This window comes from Panthera onca, chromosome D1, assembly GCF_046562875.1.
Source record: "Panthera onca isolate mPanOnc1 chromosome D1, mPanOnc1 haplotype 2, whole genome shotgun sequence".
Taxonomy (NCBI): domain Eukaryota; kingdom Metazoa; phylum Chordata; class Mammalia; order Carnivora; family Felidae; genus Panthera; species Panthera onca.
Genome location: NC_138348.1, coordinates 2224818 through 2244676, shown reverse-complemented (window position 1 = coordinate 2244676; position 19859 = coordinate 2224818). Strand labels below are relative to the sequence as shown.

At 62.1% G+C, this 19859-nt stretch overlaps 1 protein-coding gene across 4 annotated transcripts in view; it reads left to right on the top strand.

The window, feature by feature from the left end:
- Positions 1-68: 68 nt before the first annotated feature.
- Positions 69-19859, top strand: part of CARS1 (cysteinyl-tRNA synthetase 1) — a 44520-nt gene continuing 24729 nt past the window's right edge. For 2 of the 4 annotated variants that reach the window (XM_078433818.2, XM_078433817.2), the window contains exons 1-6: positions 8273-8521; positions 12527-12618; positions 13274-13362; positions 13835-13931; positions 14342-14440; positions 15308-15457. In XM_078433818.2, coding sequence (XP_078289944.1) covers positions 8464-8521; positions 12527-12618; positions 13274-13362; positions 13835-13931; positions 14342-14440; positions 15308-15457 — 585 coding nt within the window. In that variant the 5' untranslated portion in view covers positions 8273-8463. Of the gene's footprint in view, positions 166-8272; positions 8522-12526; positions 12619-13273; positions 13363-13834; positions 13932-14341; positions 14441-15307; positions 15458-19859 lie in introns of those variants that run through there. The other 2 variants (XM_081790197.1, XM_081790198.1) reach the window with 2 other exon arrangements.

Genomic DNA, 19859 nt, shown 5'->3' with positions numbered 1-19859 from the left:
GCGTCCCGGGTCCGCGGCGGTTGCCTAGCGACCGGGCGTGTCCCGGAAGGTTGGCCGGAAGTTGGGCGGGACTTCCGGGGCGGTGGTTGCATCAGATTCTGGGAAGCCGGCGCCGCGGCTGCTGGTTTGTAATTCCTACGATGTCAGGTTCCTCTGGGGAGCAGGGTGAGTGCGCGCGGGAGGCAAGCGGGGCGACCCCGGGCCTGAGGGGACGGCGGGTGTCCGGGGCGGGCGGGGGGCGACCCCAGGCCTGAGGGCGGCGGGTTTCCGGGGTGTGCAGGCTGGGGGCGACCGCGGGCCGGAGCGAGGCGGGTCCCCGGGGAGGGCAAGCGGGGGGCGACCGCGGGCCCGAGGGAGGCTGGTCCCCGGGGAGGGCAGGCGGGACGACCCCCGGCCTGGGCCTGCGCTGTCCGCACTTCGCTGGGACCCGACTTGGCTCCTGACGGCGCCGCGGCCACCCCCTCCTCAGCCTCAGTCTCCTCGGGTTGTGCCCGGGACGACCTCGCCCCCTCCAGCCCCAGCTGTGCTCCGGGGACAGGCAGAGCCCGAGGGTTGTTGCGATTTGCGCCCAGCCGGCCAGCAACCCGGGGGTGGGCGGAAGACGCCGGGGGTACGCGGCCCCACACATGAAAGGCTTGGGGTTTCACGAAGCCTTTCATCTGCGGCTCCGCAAACAGTGGTCATTGGGATCTGCGTGGTCGGAGCGTTATTGCCGCACTTTATTGCCGCCGCGGAGGTTCAGGGAGCAGCCTTGGCTCTGCCCACCCGGGTCACCGATGCCACCAGCGGGTGGACAAGTGAGTCCACAGGCAGACCTCCGCAGAGCACTGGATCTTCTCCCACCGTCCGGCTCGCAAGGCTGTAGCCGCTGGCAAGACCAGAGACTGTCACCAGGATTCCTAAGTCTGGAGCAAACTTCCCTCGGGAAGCACTCTGAGTGTAGAGTTCTTATGCTCTTGGCTGGTGACGATTACATGCCAGTCTGCCGGCCTGCCCCCAGTGTAGGCTGGTCAAGGCTTTCCTGGCCCCCAGTCCTCCTCTTTGCTCCTGAGGTCTCTGGGGCTCAAAGTGGGGAAACCCAGCGATGTGAGAGGCACCCATGTGCCGGGGCTGCTGTCCCACACCAGTGCCCACAGACCAGGCACGCTGGATGTCACCCAACAGGTGTGCCTGGATTCCAGCACTGCCCCCACCTGCCTTGCCGCCAGACAGCCCTCGGACAGGTGTCCACCCAGACTCCCGTAAAACAGCATCGTTCTTCCCAGCCCTGACCGCAGAGCCGGTCCGGCTGGGCTGGGGTCCCAGCTGTGCCCCTTTCTCGCAGCACAGAGGGGTGACGCGTACGGCCGCAGAGGATGCGGGCCCCTAAAGGAGTCATTACTAGCGACGGATTTAGAACAGCGCCTGGCACGGGATAGGTGCTGTGTGTCTGGGTTGAGACTAGAGCTGCTGTCTTGCCTTCTGTTGTTTTGTCTTTTTTCTTTTTTTTAAGTTTATTTTTGAGAGGTGGGGGAGGGGCAGAGAGAGAGAGAGAGAGAGAGCGCGAGAGAGTCCCCAAGCACACGGGGCTGGATCTCATAAACCACGCGGGACTCCGTCTTACAAGCCATGGGGATCATGACCTGAGCTGAAATCAAGAGTCAGGTGCTTAACCGACTGAGCCCCTCAGGCGCCCCCTTTGCTCTTTTTTTTTTTTTTTTTTTTTAATGAAAGTGTGGTTTTGGTTCATTGGTTTTTTCCTTTAATTGCTTTAGAATTTGAGGTTTTTGGAGCCTTGATAGGAGTTGGCCTCGGTAGGATGTCTGGACCACTGATAGATTTTTGTAGTCTTGTGCCTTGGGACCACATGTCCCAGCCAGGAGTTGGCCCCAGGGCACAGCTCACCTGTACTTCCTTTACTGCCGCCCCCCCCCCCCCCACCTGTTCCCCAGGCTTCCCTCAAAGACAACACCCTAAGACCACCCTCTGAGGAGACTGGAAGTAAAATGAAACTGGAAAGGGCTGTATATTAGGTGCCAGAGTTGTAGATGTGCTTGGTTTCCAGTTCCCGAAAAGTTTTTGTTCTGAAAGTTATGAGTCATCAAAAGTGACCATCTTCCCAGACTTGAAAGAGACCCTCATTTAGAATATTCTTCCCATTTCAGATTGTCTTCCCTAAGGTGGTTCAGGACATCTGTTTGGTCCCCTATGATGACATTGGGTTTACGGCCTCTCCCTTGTGTTTTGAAGGCACGCGCCCCTCCCAGGTTCCGGTGACTCTTCTGAGGACCCCTGGGGGCACTCGGCTCCTCTCAGAGGCCTCGCCCTGCAGACTCACAGCCTCTGGTGGCTCTGCATGAGGTCCAACTTGCTGTTCCGTTTTTGATGCAGTGCAAAGGGTCCTCGCGATAATCACGTAGGTAGCGTTGTTCTCGGCCTGCACGCCTTCCGGGCCCTGGTCTGCATGCACCCGTCCCGGCCTTTGGTCCTCAGAGCGACTCTGGGGTAGATGCTGCACTTCTCTTCCTGGACCGGCGAGAGTCCTGAAGCTCCGAGGAGTGAAGTGATTTGTCCGGGGTCACACAGCCAGAGGCAGAGCCAGGCTTCTGTGGTCTATCTCAGACCACAGTGGGGATCTTAACCACGATCCCGTGCTGCCTTTGATGATAATCTGTCCGATTCCATTCAGAATAACAACGAGGGTCCTAATTCCAGAGCGTGTCGGGACAGATAAGATCAAGGCAACGTGCTGCTGGGTTTCCCAAGGAAAAACGGAACGTGTGTATTCATAGATTGCAACTATTAGCTCAGTTGTGAACTCACATTTCCCGGTATTTACTTTTTTAAAGTTGTAAGAGAGGTGCCCGTGGGGTAGAAACTAAGCCATTTCCGGTGTCCCGGCACCCGCTTACCTGGGCAGCAGACTGTGCTTCTAATCACCAGAAGGTCTGTGCAATGCCACGTGAGAGCGTTATGGTTTCTGTTTCGGTGGAAAAGTGTCACTGAGCAGTTGAAAAAGGTTTGCTTAAATGGATCTGTCACCTGCCATTTACCCCGTGAACGCGCATGGAGCGCCTGCCTTGCTCGGCACCGCGGGGCCCCGGAGCCCTGAATGCGAGCAAGGGCGAGCCATCCGGCAGAGGGCTGGGTGACAGCAGTGAAGGGCGAGCCCCTTCTGCTGAGGCGGGTCAGTGCCAGGGTGGGCTGGAACCGAGGATGTCACAGCCTCTGCGGGACGTGGAAATCCTCCCCCCCCCCCCCCCCCCCCAGTCACTTCCCAGAGCGTGTGCTGCCTGGTGGCCCAAGCACTGCCAGCTTATTCAGAGCACGGGCTCCGCGACTCTCCAGGCTGCAGACCTCGGCGCGCCCTTCTCTGCCAGCCATCCGCCGGGCGAGACGGCATGTGGGGACCCCAAGGGTGGCTCCACACGGAAGCAGTGGCAGCAAGCTGTGGGCTGGTAGGCCAGGAGAGCCTGGAGGTGGAGGACGGGAGGCCGGTGAGCCCCTGACACTCTGGTCCTGAGGACGATGGAGGCTGAGCCCAAAGGAAGAATGAGGAGTGAGTGTCCTGGCAGAGGGCACAGCTTTCCCGAAAGTTTCTGAGGCCAGTGGGCGGAGGAGGGCCGGGAGATGGGCCGCAGGGCCTTGGGCATGCCTTTGGAATTCAGGTCTTACCTTGAGGCTTGGGAAAGATCATCTGCCCCTCCCCCACGTGGAGGTGGGGCAGGAGGACAGTGGGGGCCGTGGCCGTACTGGCCTGAGAGGTAGGCAGGGCTGGGGGACAGGGCTGGCGCTGGGCGTGGGTGGTGTGGGGCTGAGAGCAGAGCACCCAGGCTTTAGCCCAGTAGGGGATGGTGGCCGTGCCCTGGGCTCTGGGACTGGGTGGTGGGGAGCACGGTGCACACGCCTCTCTGCTCCCCGACATTGGAATCACGTGGAGAAGGGATGCGTTTGGGAAGCCTTGTCCAGGCCCCTTTCTGAGGGCTGCTTGGGCAGCTGAGCATCCCGGAGGGAGACGGAGTGGAGGGGACCCAGGAGGAGGGGCGCTGCAGGCAGGCAACCCGGGAGCCAGCAGAGGGTTTGCAGAGAGGGCGTGATTTGTAGGGCAGTTTTTGGGGGGTGTGTGTGGAGGAGGGGTGCTGACGCCTGAGCCCAGGCTCATCTTGGAAACAGAAACAGACCTGGTCTGGGAGCTTATGAGGAAGGCAGAGGGGTCCGCACTTCCGCAAGCTGGGGGGGGGGGGGGGGGTTGGCGGGGGGTGTCTTCTATGCACACTGAGGTCTGCAGGCCCTGGGGCAGTGGGCTGCCAGCCCAGCCCACCCCCCAGGTTCTGATTCTGCGGGTCTCCGCTGGGCCGGGCAGGTACCCTTCCCACAGCTCATGGGGAGGAGCTGGGCCACACCTGAGCGGAGGAGGAAGAGGAAGGTGAGGCAGGTTTAAATCCGATAGCAGGAGCTGGGGAGAGGGGGAGAGGCGGAGAAGGGGCGAGGCCGTGTCGGGAGTGCAGCTCATTCCCTGTGGTGTTTGCTTTACTACCTGTGCCGAGGGATTACCTGGTTTTCTTGTTTGTGTGGTCTCAGGAAATGTCTTAGGAAGACTTCAGCCTTCTAAATTGGAAAAAGCGGATGAGAGATCAGTCTAAACTGTGTGGCCACATAGTGACGTTGTCACGAACAGTAGGGGTCCCTCCCGCGGCCTGTTTCTGGGCGGAACCGCAACCTGACCTGGTGGCGGGCGTCCCCTCCACACGGTCACCGCCGTGAGGTCCGTCACCGCAGGTGCGCCTCCAGCCCGGGAGCCTCCTCGTCTGATCTCAGCATCGGGGCCGATAGCCAGACCGCCAGACTGATAGCCGCTCTGGCCCTCGTCCGTGGCCGCTTCAAAGCTGACCTGTGTTTTGCTTGTTTCCTCAAGACAAACTCGGATGCAGCCGCCACAGTTACCGCGGTGCCCGTGCGCCCCTGCGGCCCGGAAGCCCCGCATCCCACTGTGCCGCCCCGGTCCCCCAAGGTCCTTGCCCCGTGACGGCCACGCCGCTCCGGAGGGTAGACTTGAAGCGCCCGTGTAGCGTCTGGGGAAGCTCCTTCGGGAGCCGTCGTGATAGCCACTCCGGGGCGATGGTGATGGCAGTGGCCGCAGACCGACTGGGGGCTGGCTGTGTGCCAGGCTGCGTTTCGAACATTGACAAGCGTGATTTCACTAACACTCAGCAGCTTTACGAGGCGGGTGCTGTTCCGCGCCTGTCGAGCCTGGCCCGGCCCCCGCCCCGCCACGAGTTCGAGAGCTCCCGGACTCCCTGGCCGGGGCGCTTTACGGCCAGCCCAGCGGATAGGACACTTGACCCGTTTTTCTCATGTTAAGAACAGTATGTGCTTATTGGAGGAAACGTGGAGAAACCCGCTGATCAGGGTCCCCTGCCTCGGTGTTTGGCGGGAACCTGGGTGATCTTTGGGGGGAGGGTGGCTGTGGCAGTGGGGCCGCTCCCCGAGAGCCCGCGGGCCGGGTCCTCAGAGCCAGCTGCCCAGGTGGAGGAGGGAGAGCAGGGGCGTCTTCAGTGTCGGGGCGGGGGGCACCCTCTGTGTCTCTTTGCTTTGGCAACTCCGGGAGCTGACGCGGAAATGCTCGTGCTCCTCGTGGGTCCGGAGTGAGCGGAAGCCGCGCCCCCTGTAGGTGTGCACCTCTGGGAGCGAGCCCTTCGGGGTTAAAAGCAGCCTTAGGCTCCGCCCATGGGAATGTGCTGGGGGCGGGAGGGGGGGGGGGCTGCGTCCGGGAGAGGCCTGCCAGGCCCTGAAACAGCGGCGACCCCCGGCACGTCGCAGGGAGCGCTGCAGTGCGAGCGTGTGTTCCGCCGCTGGCTCCCCATTCGCTCAGCACCTGTGTTGAGTATCTAGAATGTTCCAGGCTCCGTTCTAGATGCTGAGGGTATGTGCGGAGTGATTAAAGGGGGGTGTGGGGCAGACGGAAAGAAAGGAGTGGCGGGTTACACGTAAGCGTAAGGAGAGAAAGCGGAAACGAGGTCGGGGCTCCGGTCGGCGGGCAGTCATTTGGAGCGACATCCAGGGAGAGCCGACGGAAAGATGACAGCCAGACAGCAGGGCCCCAGGAACGGCGGAGCCTGGCCACGTCTGGGGGAGCATTCCAGGCTCTTGTGGAGTGAGCAGGGCCTCATGGGGCTGGACAGGGTGTGCGGGGTGGGGGCGGGAGCTGAAGTCAGAGCCCCGAGGGACCCGTGCGAGGTGGGGTGGTTGGGAGGAGGGGGGTGGGGGATGTGATATGATCTTGCACTTCTCAGCAGGCCACGCTGGCCACTGTGTTGGGCGACGCCAGGCCGCCCGTGGGGGAGCCTGCGGCACGGAGATTCGGGTACGGGGTAGGCTGGGTCCCCGCGTGGGAGCCACGGGGGGAAGGACTGCATTTCAGGTACATTTGCAGGCGGAGTCCCAGACTGCCCGGTGGCTTGGCGGTAGGCGTTCCTGAGTGTGACTGGTAAGGGGGCAGGACTCCAGTTGAGAGGGAAGGGTGGCCCCTTGTGGCCGCGTGGAGTGGGTGGCCATTCCGTCCGGTTGGCAGAGCCGAGCCCTCCTGGGGGTGCGCTGGGGAAGGAAGCAAGTGGGCTTTCGGGAAAGCCTGCGTTTTTAAGCACAGCGTTCATGTGAGAGCTCGAGGACTTTTCGTCTCGCCGTCCACCCCTTTCCTGTGGGTGGAGAACTCGGGGTTCAGGACATCCGTGAGAAGGGGTTCAGGACATCCGTGAGAAGTGGGCCTTGTTAGGCGCTCCAGCAGCTGGGAAGCGGTGCGGGCCTCCCTCCTTCGGTGGGTCCATCCCACCCCCTCCTCGCTGCCTGCTGATGGCTGGACCTACACGACGGTCCTCGCGTGGCGGAAGCAAGTGGGGCCAGGCATTGGGCCAGGCGGGTAAGCAGGGATGGGAGAGACGAGGGTCAGAGAGGTGGGAGCGTGGCCGTGTAGGGGAGCGTCGCCTCGCTGCCTGCAGCTGTCCTTGCTGTGGGTCCCGCACAGTGACCCAGTGACCTTGTAGTGTCGGGCAGCTGGCCCGGAAGGACAGCTATGCCAAGAGGGAGAGGGGTGGGCTCATACTTTCCCGCTCTGAGTGGGTCCCAGGCCGAGAGGGTGTCTGTAGAAGCAAATGAGCCCTGGTCCTTTTTCCACGGTTCCCTCAGAAAATTAAGGTAAAACATCTGGGGTGATCAGGGCTTAGACGCAGCTCAGACCTATGGGCGGGGGTACCAGGCTCCTTCCTGTGGCCAGAGGGCCTGTAGCTTAGTGCCACCAGCCTGGACCCTGCCTCCCTGTTTTGGGGCGGGGCTGGGTCTGTGCCCCTCCTGCTCAGGCTTGGGGCTCCTCCTGACCCTGAGCCCCCCACGCCAGGGATAGACACAGCCGGACGTTAGTTAGGGTGGTAAGGACAGGTTTTGCCCCGTGACTGATACCGGGAGAAGTGACAGGTGACAGAGCCCTGGGGATGAAAAAGGGGGTGGGAGGGTGAGCAGAACTCAGTATTGTGGAGGAGGCGAAGAATCCTCAAGGGTCGTGAGTGTCACAGGCCGCTATGGCCAGCTGCGCCTGCTGGCTGGTGGTGACTGAAGTCCGGGATCTGTCCTCCCACAGAGACTGGAGGCGGGGCCCGTCCTTCCCGACGATGCCGTTTGAGAGGAGTGGCCTTCAGGTGGTTGCGAGTCACTTCTGGCTTGTAGGAGATAAACACCCGAATGCTGCTCCTTTCAGGAATCGCTCTAAGGGAGGGCAGACGGAGCCTGCCGTCAGGTTTGGCATCTCGGGGGGCTGTGTTCCTCCCAGAAACGAGGCCTCCAGCTGCCGGAGACCATGCCGGTGCAGGGGCGCAGTCCAGGCTTTCTGCGTCCTGGCCCGCTCGGTGCCCACCGAGACCGGGTGTGCTCAGCCCCCCGCCGCGCCCGGATAGCAGGTGCGCTGCAGAGAAGGGGCTGTGTGTGTGTTCAGTCGTTTTTTTCTTTAGTTGAGGTAAAATTCACCATTGAAATCGTATCGAAAGGGCACAATTCCGTGGCCTTTAGTGCATTTACAATGCCATGCAAGCAGCACCCTTATCCATTTCCGGAACATTCCCATCCCCGCAAGTGGGAACCCCACCAGCCACCCCCAGTTCCCGCTCGCCAGCCCCGGGTAACCGCTGTCTGCTTCTGCCGTTCCATGGCCGGGAAAGGGTTGACGGGCAGGAGCCTCGTGTCTTTCTGGACTCGCGCCCGAGGCCCCCGTCCCCCTGACTGATGCCCTGTGCCTGTGTCTTTGCAGCTCCCGCCTACAGGTCCATCCTGAGCATTAGTGACGAGGCAGCCAGGGTGCAGGCCCTGAACGAGCACCTCAGCACGCGTAGCTATGTCCGGGGGTACTCACTGTCCCAGGCAGACGTGGACGTGTTCAGGCAGCTCTCGGCCCCTCCCGCCGACACGCGCCTCTTCCACGTGGCTCGGTGGTTCAGGCACATGGAAGCGATCCTGGGTGGCGCCTGCGGCAGAGGCGAGCCCTGTGGGCGCCAAGCAAGTGAGTAGCAGAGTCCCCAGCCGCGAGCACGCCTTCCGTCGGGGGCCGCCTGCGAGGTCGGGGCCCCAGAGAAGTGTGGCGCAGGTTGGCCGCAGGGCTGGCTCCCCGCACCCCACGCAAGCACGCGGCCTGGCGGGCGCCCCGGCGCCCCGAGTGGGGGTTAGGACGCGCTGCGCTGAGGAGGCGGCCCTGGCCGACCGGGACCCCCGCGGTCGCCGTGGCGGCCCGTGGTCACGGCGTGGAGCCGCCACGAGAGCGAGCTCCCTGGGCCGGGGGGCGGGGGTGGGGGGGCGCTCAGGCTGCAGCCTGGCCTCTAAAGCCAGCTCCTTGCTCGGCTCACGTTTGACGTGCTGCTGCTGCTTTATTCTTTGCGTGCCTTGCGGGCTGTGTGTGTCCAGCGGATTCGGAACGGGCGAATCCTGAAACGATACCAGTTGGCACTGGGCCATTTGAAAAGCAGAAGAAAGTCGTTTCTCAGCCTTGAGCTAAAGTCCGCCACCTGGCTTTAGCTCCAGCCTGTGAGTGCCGGTGCATCTGTGACCGTGTGATGCTGGTTGTTTAGGGATACTTCTGGAAAGTCTTAGGGGCTCGGGCCCTGCGTGGTTTCTCTTCTGCGATGAACCCCAGGGTTCATCTGCCCCATAATCGCCCGATGCCCTCGAGCCGCTTGGCCACCACCCCCTGTGGCTTGGGGCTCTCCTGCTGCTTTGTGGGAGGGATGGGCCGCATGCTGTCCCTGGTGGCCCTGCCAGGCCGGGCAGCCTCCCGGGGGCTTTTCCAGGTCTTCAGGTGAAGCATTTGGAGCGTCGCCCTGTCCTGGTCTGCGCTGGGTCCCCTGCGGCAGGGGGCGGCGGTGGGGGCGTCGTCCGTCCTAGAGAATGGCGTGATGTGGGGTCCTCGACGATCCTGCAGCAAACGCCCCGTCCCCAGCATAGGGTGGGTGCTTCGTGTGTACGTTGTCTCCTCCCTGTGCGTCTGGCACGGTGCCCCGGGTGAGGTCAGTGGCGTCCGCTGTGTCCCCTCCGATTCTCAGGTGTCGGGTTGTCCCCTGGGTCCCAGCTCCCAAGACACAGACTGCCAGAGTGGCGGTCAGGCAGGGTCCGGGGCCCCCAGCCTTGGCAGTGGCCTGGCTCGCGCTCCATCGGGGACCTTGTTGAAAGAAAGGTGCGGACGCGTGTCACCACGGACATCGTGACGTAAAGATGGGCGCCTGCCCCTGCAAACAGCTTTCAATCCGCACAGAGGAAGGCCGCGCGAGACAGAGTGTCACCCTGAGCATTGACGGGGCTGCTCTAGGCCGGCTCGGAGGTGGTGGGGACACGCACCCTGGATGGCACCCATAGCGTTTCCTGCCTCTGCCCCTTCCGAGTTCCGTCGTGTGAGCGCGGCTGGTCCCAGAACCCTTGGAGGCCGCATCCTCTCCCACGTCCCTTGGAGGGGGGGGGGGGGGGGATGTAGCTGAGCACTGCGGCCCCCCTCGCTGCCACCAGAATTGAGCACTGCTCCGTCCCTGAGGGCTCTGGAGCCCTGTCCTGGGCGTGTGGTCCCTCGATCCCCGGCCCCCGTCCACATTCCCTCCAAGTCTGTTCTGCCAGCGACCGTGACCTGGCTTGTCACTCCTCCTGCCACTAGCCGCATTCTGTCCTGGTGACTTTCGCGGGCCGTCCGTGTCCCTCCCCAGGGCTGTGGGCCTCAACACCCTGAGTACCCACAGAGGCTGGGGCACTGGCGGCCCGACCTCCATTCTTTCTACCTCCTCCTGGCCCCGTCAGCCTCCTCTCCTGGGCTCCGGCACAGGGGGACCGCTCCGCTCGGGGCCTCACCTGCTGTGTCCCCGAGTCTGGAGGGCTCCGCACCCAGCGTGGGACCTTGCCCCTCCTCCCAGGTCCCCCGGGCAGGACCCTCAGGGCGGGCTGGGCGCTGAGGAAGGCCCCATGGCTTTGGGAGCATCACAGTGCAGCTCAGCACCCATGCGCCCGCCCCTGTGCCCCGGGGAAGGGGAATGAGCACAGTGCGGGGGGCCTGGCCGGCCCTGCTGGGGTGCTCTGGAGACCTCCCTCGAGCCTTCTTCAGTGCGTCTCGTAGCGGAGTGTGGTTCTGTCAGGTCCGAGTTTGTCCGCACAGCAGCCCCGTGCCCAGGACAGGGCCTGGAGGGGACTGGGTATGTGTTGGATGAACGAACGCGTGTTCGTTCGGACGGAAGCCAAATGAGAAGTTAATGCCCAGGGAGGCCCCTGCTGTGGCCGAGAGCTGTGTAGAGCGCAGGGAGACACGGCTTGGCGTGGTCAGGTTGGGGAGCGCCGTGGAGGCGGGCCGCTGGTGCTAAGTGAGCCGGGTTGATGCAGGGGGAATGCTGGTGGAGAATTTTCCATATTAAATCAAGGGCCCTTGTGTGACATCTTCCAATTTTCCCCTTATGCAAGTTCCCATTTGTAAAATGCCGGATTTCCTTGACCCCGCCACCCCGTGTGACAGAAGTGGCCCTTCAGGCCGTGGCCAGTCTCCGTGGACTCCACCTTCGGCTGTGTCCTCAGATGGTTCGTGGTCTCGGAAGTGTCTCCGGTGCTGCGAACCCCGAGGCCTCCTGCTTAGCAGTGCGAGCGAGCACTGCTGGGTCCCTGGGTCACATCGGTGTGTGTGACAGCTCTGGCCGGTGTCCCCAGTCACCCCGGATGGCAGTGTTGACTCTGTTTCAGGAGCTGGGGGGTCCGAGTGAGGGAGGAGATTAATGGCATCATACACAGCAGGTTGAGTGTCCTCGAGTCACGGACTGAGAGTTTCCTTCGAGGGTGTTTGCTGCCTTTAAAATGAACCTGTAAGACACATACCCGACCTTAACATAAGCCTCGCTGTTTCATTAAGGGTGTGGGCCTCCCCACGCACGAGAATCCGTGGCCACCTCGGTTTGCTGGCAGTTACCCAGAACAAGGAACCCCCGTGGGGCCCTGTCTCCTTCCTCCCGGTTGCCTGCTTCCCTCCCCGCGTGCACACGTGCACACACACAGGCGGCCGCCTTCTTCCTCCTCTCTCCTCTGCCTGTCAGTTAAGTCAGCCTCCGTGTAGCCGATGCGACACGCTGGGCAAATGGCCGTGCCCAGGACTGACTTCTCCATGGGGCCCATCCTGTGCACCGTGAGCGGGCACCAAGCTGGCCCCGTGGGCGAGGGCCGGGGCGCACAGCTGGCTCGTAGCGCAGGGTGCCAGGTGCCCACGACGGAGCCGCACCCCTTCGGGCTCTCAGGGCGCAGGCTGCGTAAGTGCTGCCTCTTGTCCGGCCGGAAGCCCGGGCCTGGGACACGTGGAGCAGTGGGGGCAGCCCCCGAGACCGTGCTGAGGCGGGGACGGGTCGTGGAGGGCAAGCGAGGGGACAGAGCCGCCCCACGCTGCTTCCAGAGCCGGTCAGGCACCAGTGAGGAGCTCCCAGCCGCACGAGTTTGCTCCAGGGTCGAGTCAGGGGACACGTTGCCTGTGGTGGGGAGTGGGCCCCAGAATTGAGGGGGAGCCGGCCACTCGTTTGCCCCCGTCTGACAGAGACGGGGCTGGGGCTGGAGGCCGTCCTCTCTGAGTTTCTGCCCCGGCCGGTCCTGTGCTGCCCCGGGAAGTGGCCCATGTCCCTCGAACCCGGGGGGGAGGGCAGGGCACCCCCAGTTACATGCTGCATTAGAGCCCAGCAGCGCGGGGCCCGAGCCCCCTCCTGACCCGCGAGCGGTGGCCGCCGCTGCTGTGCACGGACGTGAACGGGGGGCACGGGTGTGAGGCCCGGCGGGAGCTGGCGGGCGTGAGCACGCCTCGGGGGCCTCCCCAGGCCGTGTTCCCGCTCGTAGCGCAGAATGTGAGCCACGTGGAGAAGGGGTCACGTTGGACCCGGGCGATGCCGGCAGATCCGCTCGTTCGGCCCCTCTGGCGGTTCATGGAGAGCAACCCGGTGTTTGCGTCGGGACAGCCAGGTGGTGGCTGCGGTGTGACGTGCGCTTCCGTGACTCTGCACGCTTTCTGCCTTCGCAGGTAAAGGCCGGCGGGGGCAGCCTCAGTGGTCTCCTCCAGCGGGGTCTCCGCCGTGCAAGCTCCGCCTTTACAACAGCCTCACCCGGAACAAGGTCAGGAGGGGCCCCGCGGGAGGGGTGCGGGGAGGGCCGGCCCCAGGAGCCCACGTGCCCTCGTGGAGCCCACGACTGGCGCTGCTGCGTCGGGCTCTGCCACCGGGCAGCTCCTCGCCCCGCGTTCTCCGTGCGGCCCGAGGACAGCTGTCCTCGAGGGGAGGGCCGCCTGCTGGCCCTGCAGCGCCCTGACCACTCTCCCGGCCGCTCAGGCGTAGACGCCCGCGGTCACTCGGAGCCACGCCGAGTGCTGGCCTGCCTTCAGAGGGGACACGTGGCGGCGGCAGGCGCCCCGGTGCCAGCCAAACCGACGGGCAGAGCGGCGGGCCCGGTGGGCGTTGCCGGGTGCCGACCGGGTTTGGAGGAGGCGAGATCGGATCCCAGTCGAGTGGGGTTTGCTTGGTTGCGGCCACGGCGGGTTAGAATTTTGTCCGTGAGCGCGCTGGCACGCGGGGACACGGGGTCTCTGGGGTTCCAGCCGGAGTAATGGAGCTCTCCCGTCCCTGACGTCTATGGCCTTTGTCAGTAAGACAGACTTGTCCTTGCTGAATTTGTTGTAAACAAACCCCAGCGTCCTCTCTGACGCTGGCTGGGGTGACCCTGCGCGGTGCCTCTTACACATCGACGACGGTCGTCCCTTTGTGTTTTACCAAAGGACGTGTTTATACCTCAAAACGGGAAGAAGGTGACGTGGTACTGCTGCGGGCCTACCGTCTACGACGCGTCTCACATGGGGCACGCCAGGTGGGACCCGCTGCGGGCGTCCGGCACGGGCAGGGGTGGGTGGCCGGGCGGGACCCGCTGCGGGCGCCTGGAGGTGTGGGCCCTGCGGGAGCATCTCTGCCCTCTATAGGGCAGAGATCTCTGCTCTGCTATAGGGACCCGAGATTCGAGAGGAAAATCAACCCCGAGCCTTTCTTATTTCTAAGATAAAATTTTCATTCTGTAAGTAACCCACATCCGTGATAGGAAAGTTGGGGGATGCGGACAGGTGACAGGAATCCTGCCCGGCAGCCGTGTGGCGGGCGTCCCGGCTGCGTGTAGACATCTGGTCCCGCGGCTCTGGCGGCAGGCTGGGGCTCCCACGGCGGTCACGGGCCCTGAGCAGGGTGGTGGTGCCATGGGAGCCTTCCCCCGTGGCTGCTCTCGTGGCCGTGGCCCTGGGGGGGGGGGGGTGCGTGGCGGGCCGCAGGAAAGGTCTGTCCGTGTGCTCTAGGTCCTACATTTCCTTCGACATCCTGAGGAGAGTGCTGCGGGACTACTTCGGGTTCGACGTGTTCTACTGCATGAACATCACGGACATCGACGACAAGGTGGGGCTCTCACCAGGCCGTTTTCGGAACGGTGGGGGTGGGAAGGAGGAAGTGACGTCGGTGAGTAGAACACGGTGGGCCTCGGCCCTGTACACATCCAGTTAGCGTCGCGGTTTGTATGAACGACGTCCGTCTTCAGATGCGAAGATGCCGCGAGAACCTGAACGACCGGGACCCGGCTGATAAGATGTCAGCCCGAGGTACTTCGTGGCAACGAGACTTCGGGTGGCACGCGATTTTGCGTGCAGCGATGGGGCGGCGGGGGGAGGGCAGCCAATTTCCTGAAGATCAGAAAGGTCGCGGGAGGAGGGCAGTGTTCCCCGGCCGCCTGGCGGGGCTCAGAGTCTGCCGGCTTGCAGGGACAAGGGCGCGCTTTGGACGTGACCCCGGTTTCCCTTTCATCTCTCCAGATCATCAAGAGGGCCCGGCAGAACTACTTGTTTGAGCAGTACCGGGGGAAGCAGCCGCGGGCGGCCCAGCTCCTGGAGGATGTTCATGCTGCCCTGAAGGTGGGCCCCCGTCTGTCTGTTCCTTGACTCCTGACCGTCCCTGGCGTGGGGCCTCAGTTGTCCTCAATGAAAGCTAGCGCCATCCGGGCACCGGAGCTCTGGGTCATGTGGTCCCCTGGCCTGTGGGAAAAGTCGCCAGGAAAGACACACTTGGACGGGGCGTGGAGTAGGGGGCTGTGCCTGCCGCTCACGGGAGAATGTCAGAGTTTGTCACGGTGGCAGTAAAGTATGCTTGCCCGTACAATGTCCCTAACGCTCCTGTGTCTTCTGTGCTGAGATCACAGCCACATCTGATGATTCTGAGTGTGCGACACGGAAGCCATCCAAGCCCCTTTCGTTGGGGGCACTGGAAATTTTCAGAATTATTGGCAGAAATTCTTTCCAATTTAATATTTTGAGTAACGGTATCACAAAGTATGGTGCTAACAGGGTAAGCCTAGAATAAGTCGTTTTATTCTCTTTAAAAGTGATTAGTATTTTAGTGACCGCAGCAGTGATCAGCGCTTACGTGCATCATCTCTAGAAGAGAAAGTGGGAATGAAATTAGAGCTTAGTGTCTTAGGCTGACATGGGGCGGGCCCGCCAGGACTTCGCGCCTTTGCGAGGCTCAGTAGTCCCCAGGTGACACCTGAGTGGCCCCGAGCACAGGCGTTTTAACATCAGAGAAACAGGCCGGGGGGGGGGCGCGAGGAGCAGGGTGTCGGGCCGGGCCTGTCCACTGCCGGACTTGCCCCTCCTTCGGGGAAGCTAGGACCACGCCCTGGGGACACTTGCAGGGCAGGGGGAGGGACCCTCCTCTCCGGTGAGGCGCCCCCGTGGGCGCGCAGGGGCAGCCTCTGACGGCCCTGCCCTCCCCTGTGCTTGCAGCCGTTTTCAGTCAAGTTAAATGAGACCACGGACCCGGACAGAAAGCAAATGCTGGAGCGCATTCGGCGCACGGTGGAGCTGGCCGCAGAGCCCCTGGAGAGAGCCGTGCGGGGCGGCCTCCCGGCAGAGGAGGCCGCCCGCTGCGCAGAGGTGAGGTCTCCAGCATGTCCCCCACACCCTGCCCCGAGGTGGCTCGCTGCTCCCGGGTTCCAGCCTGTGCCTCTGCGCGCGGCACCTGGGCCCGGCCACCCCGGGGCCGAGCAGGCCTCCCCTCACCCCACGCCAGCGTCCTCGCGGGCGGGGGCGGCGCATCGGAGCATGTGCGGAGATGGTTCCAGGGGTTTCTGGTGGCCTCCCCCGTGTTTCTCGGCGGCACCTGCAGAGAGCAGAGTGAGGCTGGAGTTGAACTGGGCTGTGGGGCCCTGTGTGGGTTCCCCGCCGGCCCCGGGGCCTCCCGGGCAGGCTCCTCCGCCCCCTGGACGGGGTGAGGGCACTGCACTGGAGCCCGGGAGGCTGTCCCTGCCGGCGCCTCCAGCCTGGCCCGTCTCCTGCACGCTGGCGCCCCCTGCTGGCTGCCCTCTCCAGCGCTCGGTGGGACGACTGACAAGGCCATGCCTCCCTGGAGTGGAGGGGGGGAGGCAGCTCAGGCTTTACTTTCACTTTCACATTCTCCCGAGGTTCAGATGGCCGGCGTGGCCTCCTGCCGAGCTTAATGAGACAGAGCCTGATGCACACAGGCCTGCGGACCGGCGTTTTTGCCGGGCGTGCTTCCGCCTGGGCCCCGCATCGTAGCTGGCCTTCCTTCGGTGGGCCTCCTGCCTCCGCTGTTTCTCCCTCTCCTGGGATGCCAGTCGCGTTTCCTGGTTATGGCAGTGTGACTGGGAATTTTTTCCTTGATTATTCCACCGATACCCTTTTCTTCGAAGAGTACGATAACACAGACGTGACGTAAACCACTTACAGGTGCACAGCTCAGGGGCGCTAAGCACGTTCACGCTGTTGTGCAGCTGTCCCCACCCTCTGCGTCCAGAACTTTCCGTCTTCCCAAACAGAAACTCTGTCCCTGTGAAACACGGGCCCCCTTTTGTCCGTGATGAGTAACGCAGCTGTGAATAGCTCTGTGCAAATATCCCGCCTCGTTCCTTCGCGTGGACACTTCCGGAGCGGAAGTCTGGACTGTTTGGCAGCTAGATTTCAGGGTTCCAAGAGTCCGCCACACCGGTTTCCACAGCAGCATCCAGACCGCGGTTTCTGACCGTTCCCACCAACACTTGTGATTTCCGTCCTTCTGACGGTAGCCTTCCTGATGAGTGGGGGCCGTGGCCCGTGGGGCGCTGGGTTCGCACTTCTCTGAGCACCGGTGAGGCTGACCGGCTGACCCTGAGCTGGGAGTCCTTTTCTGTCTGTGGACGCACATTTGCAAGAGTTTCTTTAGGCTGTTCGTCTGGGGTGGAGGTGCCGGGCTGTCGGGCCGTGTGTCTGCCTAACCGTCGGGTCCCCAACACCGGCCACGCGTCCGGTGATTCTCCGGAAGGACGCGCGGGACTCGGCGTAGACTTGTCCTCACGTCGAAGGGGTCTCACGGGTCTCACGGGGTTGTGGCTGGAGGCGAGGCTCGGGCCGAGTCTGGAGGAATCCACGCACGGGCCTCCCCGGTTCCCGCAGACGCGCGGCTGGCCCTCCCCCACCAGAAAATGCGTGGCCGCCCGCGGGAGATGTTCGTGTGCAGAGAGCCCATCGGACCCTCCATGCCCGAGGCTTCACGGGTGCCGTCCCATCCACCCGGCACCCAGCACGGCTTCCCCCGACCGCGGCTCCCACCCACCGAGTCTCCGACTCCAGAAACGAGCAGGTTTATGTTTTGCGTCAGCCACACTGTTCGCTCGATGACACAGAGTGGTCCCGGTGTCCCCGCCTCTCCGTGCAGGGACGTTTTCCTGCAGACTCAGCCGGGGCCGCCCTGCCCGCGGGCCTCTCCAGGGGGGCTGGCAGCTGGGGCCTGCCGTGCAGTAACGCTTCCCTAAGTGTCTGTGTCCTCCCGTGTCTGTGACACGTGTCAGCTATTGTGCACCAGCACTTGGGGTTGCCGGGTTCCTTTCACGGGTGGGATAGGAGCCGGCACGTGACGTGCTCGTTACTGTAGTTTGGGTCCGCATGTGTCTGACCTCTTGCGAGATGGCCTTTCCGTGTGCTCTCTTGACGGCCGTGATTCTGGGCACAGGTCTTCTGCCCCATTGTCCACCTGGATTTCTGTCTTCTTACGGGTTTAAAAGCGTCCTTACTCCCGGACGCTAACCCCTCGTCATCTAAATACGTGGCAAACGCTTTCTCCCAATGTCTGGCTCTTCTTTTCACTTTCTTTCAGTAACAGAGGGTCTTAATTCTGACGCAGTCAAACGTATCAGCTTTTTAAATGCTCCTTTGTGTTCTGTGTCAGGTCTGAGCATGTGGTTGCCCAGGTTCTCCTCTGTTGGCCGTGCCACCCACCCTGTGTGAGCATCTCACCAGCTGTCCCTGGCGTCAGGGAGGGAGGAGGTCTAGGCTCGTTTGTGCTGTCTCTTTCTTCCCGTCTGTTTTCGATCCTCTGCTTGTCCAGGCCCATGGGGGGCCCGGGTGGGATCTTAACCTTCATAGGGAGGCGTCGTTTCGGACGGGTCGGTCCCCTCCATTCTGTCTTTCTGTTTCGTCTGTTTCTTTAAAGACCTGGTGTTTAGAGCAGTTTGAGGTTCCCGGCAAGACTGAGAGGAGGCACGGAGATTTCCCACGGGGCCTTCCCCCCCAGCCCCGCCTCCTCCACTGTCAGCACATCACCCGCAGACGTGTCGTCGTCACCGAGAACCCACAGCAGACACGGGTTCTGTCCTGGGGGGGGGGGGGGTGGTGCGTGTTCCGTGGGTGTGGACGGATGTGCAGTGGTGCACACATCTACTCGAACGTCAGGCGGAGTGGTTTCCCTGCCCTGGGCATGCCGTGTGCCCCGCCTGCACGTCCCTCCCTGTTCCCAGCCCCTGAAAACCACTCATCTGTCTGCGGCCTCCGTGCGTTTCCCTTTCCAGAACGTCACAGAGTTGGCATCGCACCCCATGTGGCCTTCTCAAATTGGCTCTTGTCACTAAATCTACATGTCAGGGTCATCCACGCGTCTCACGTCCTGAGAGCTCGCGTCTCTTGGGCGCGGGGTAAGACTCCGTCCGCTGGACGCCCCACAGCTGGTTTATCCGCCCACCTGCCGAGTGCACCTTTGTGGCTTCCGAGGTTAGGCAGTTGTGAAGAAGCTGATAGAAACGTCTACCTGCAGGGTTTCGTGTGGACGTGAGTTTCCGGCTCCTTTGGGCAAATACCAGGGGTGTGGCTGCTGGATCCTAGGAGCCTGCTCCGTTTTGCAAGAAACCAGCACACCATCCTCCAGAGTGGCTGCTCTGCCCCCGATCCCGGCAAGAGGGAGTCCTTGCTGTTCTGACTCCCCAGCATGGCGCGTGTGTGTGTGCGTTTTGGCCCTTCTGACAGGCGTGTGATGGTATCTCACTGTTGGGGTTTGCGTTCCCCCGACGGCATCGGTGGGGAGCACCTTCCCACGTCCTTCCCTGTTTGCCATCTGAGTCTCTTTGGCGAGGGGCCTGTCGGGGTCTTTGACTCAGTCTTCATCGAGTTGTTTGTTTTCTCACTGTTGAGTGTGCACATTTCGGATAAGAGCCCTTTATCAGTTGTGTCTTTGGCAAGTAGTCTCTCCTAGTCTGAGGCTCGTCTTTTTGTGTTCTTGCTGTGGTTTTCCTAGAGCAGAACTTTGTGATCTTAAAGTTCAGCAGTGGGCACACCACTTCCTTTCCTTTTTCTTTGTTTTTGTTTTTGTTTTTGTTTTTTTTAAATGCTCTTTAGAGAGCGGGGAAGAGAACGGGTGGGGGAGGGGCAGAGAGAGAGGGAGACACAGAACTCAAAGCGGGCTCCAGGCTCTGAGCTGTCAGCCCAGAGCCCGACGCGGGGCTTGAACCCCAGAACCGTGAGATTGTGACCCGAGCCGAAGTCGGATGCTTAACCGACTGACCCACCCAGGTGCCCCACTAATATTTTATTAAGGATTTTTGCATCTATGTCCATGAGAGATACTGGTCTGCAGTTTTCTTTTCTTGCAATGTCTTTGTCTGTGTTTGGCATTAAGGTAATGCTGTCCTCGTGGAATGAGTTAGGAAGTAGTCTGCTACTTTCCTCTGAAAAACTGTAGAAAATTGATATAACGTGTTCCTTCGATGTTTGATAAAATTCACCAGTGAACCCACCTGGGCTGGGTGATGTCTATTTTGGAAAGTTACAAGTTATTGATTAAATCTCTTTAATAGACATAGGATACAGGCTTTTTTCGGATCGTGTGGATCATCTTGGGTGAGTTTTGGCAACTTCTGTCTTTCAAAGAATTGGTCCATTCGTCCAGGTTTCCAGTTTGGGGGCACAGAGTTGTATACAGTGTTACTTTATTCTGCTTTTAGTTTTCATGGGGTCTGTAGTAATGTCCCTCTTTCACTTTTGTCCTAGTATTGTGTCCTCTCTTTCTTCTTAA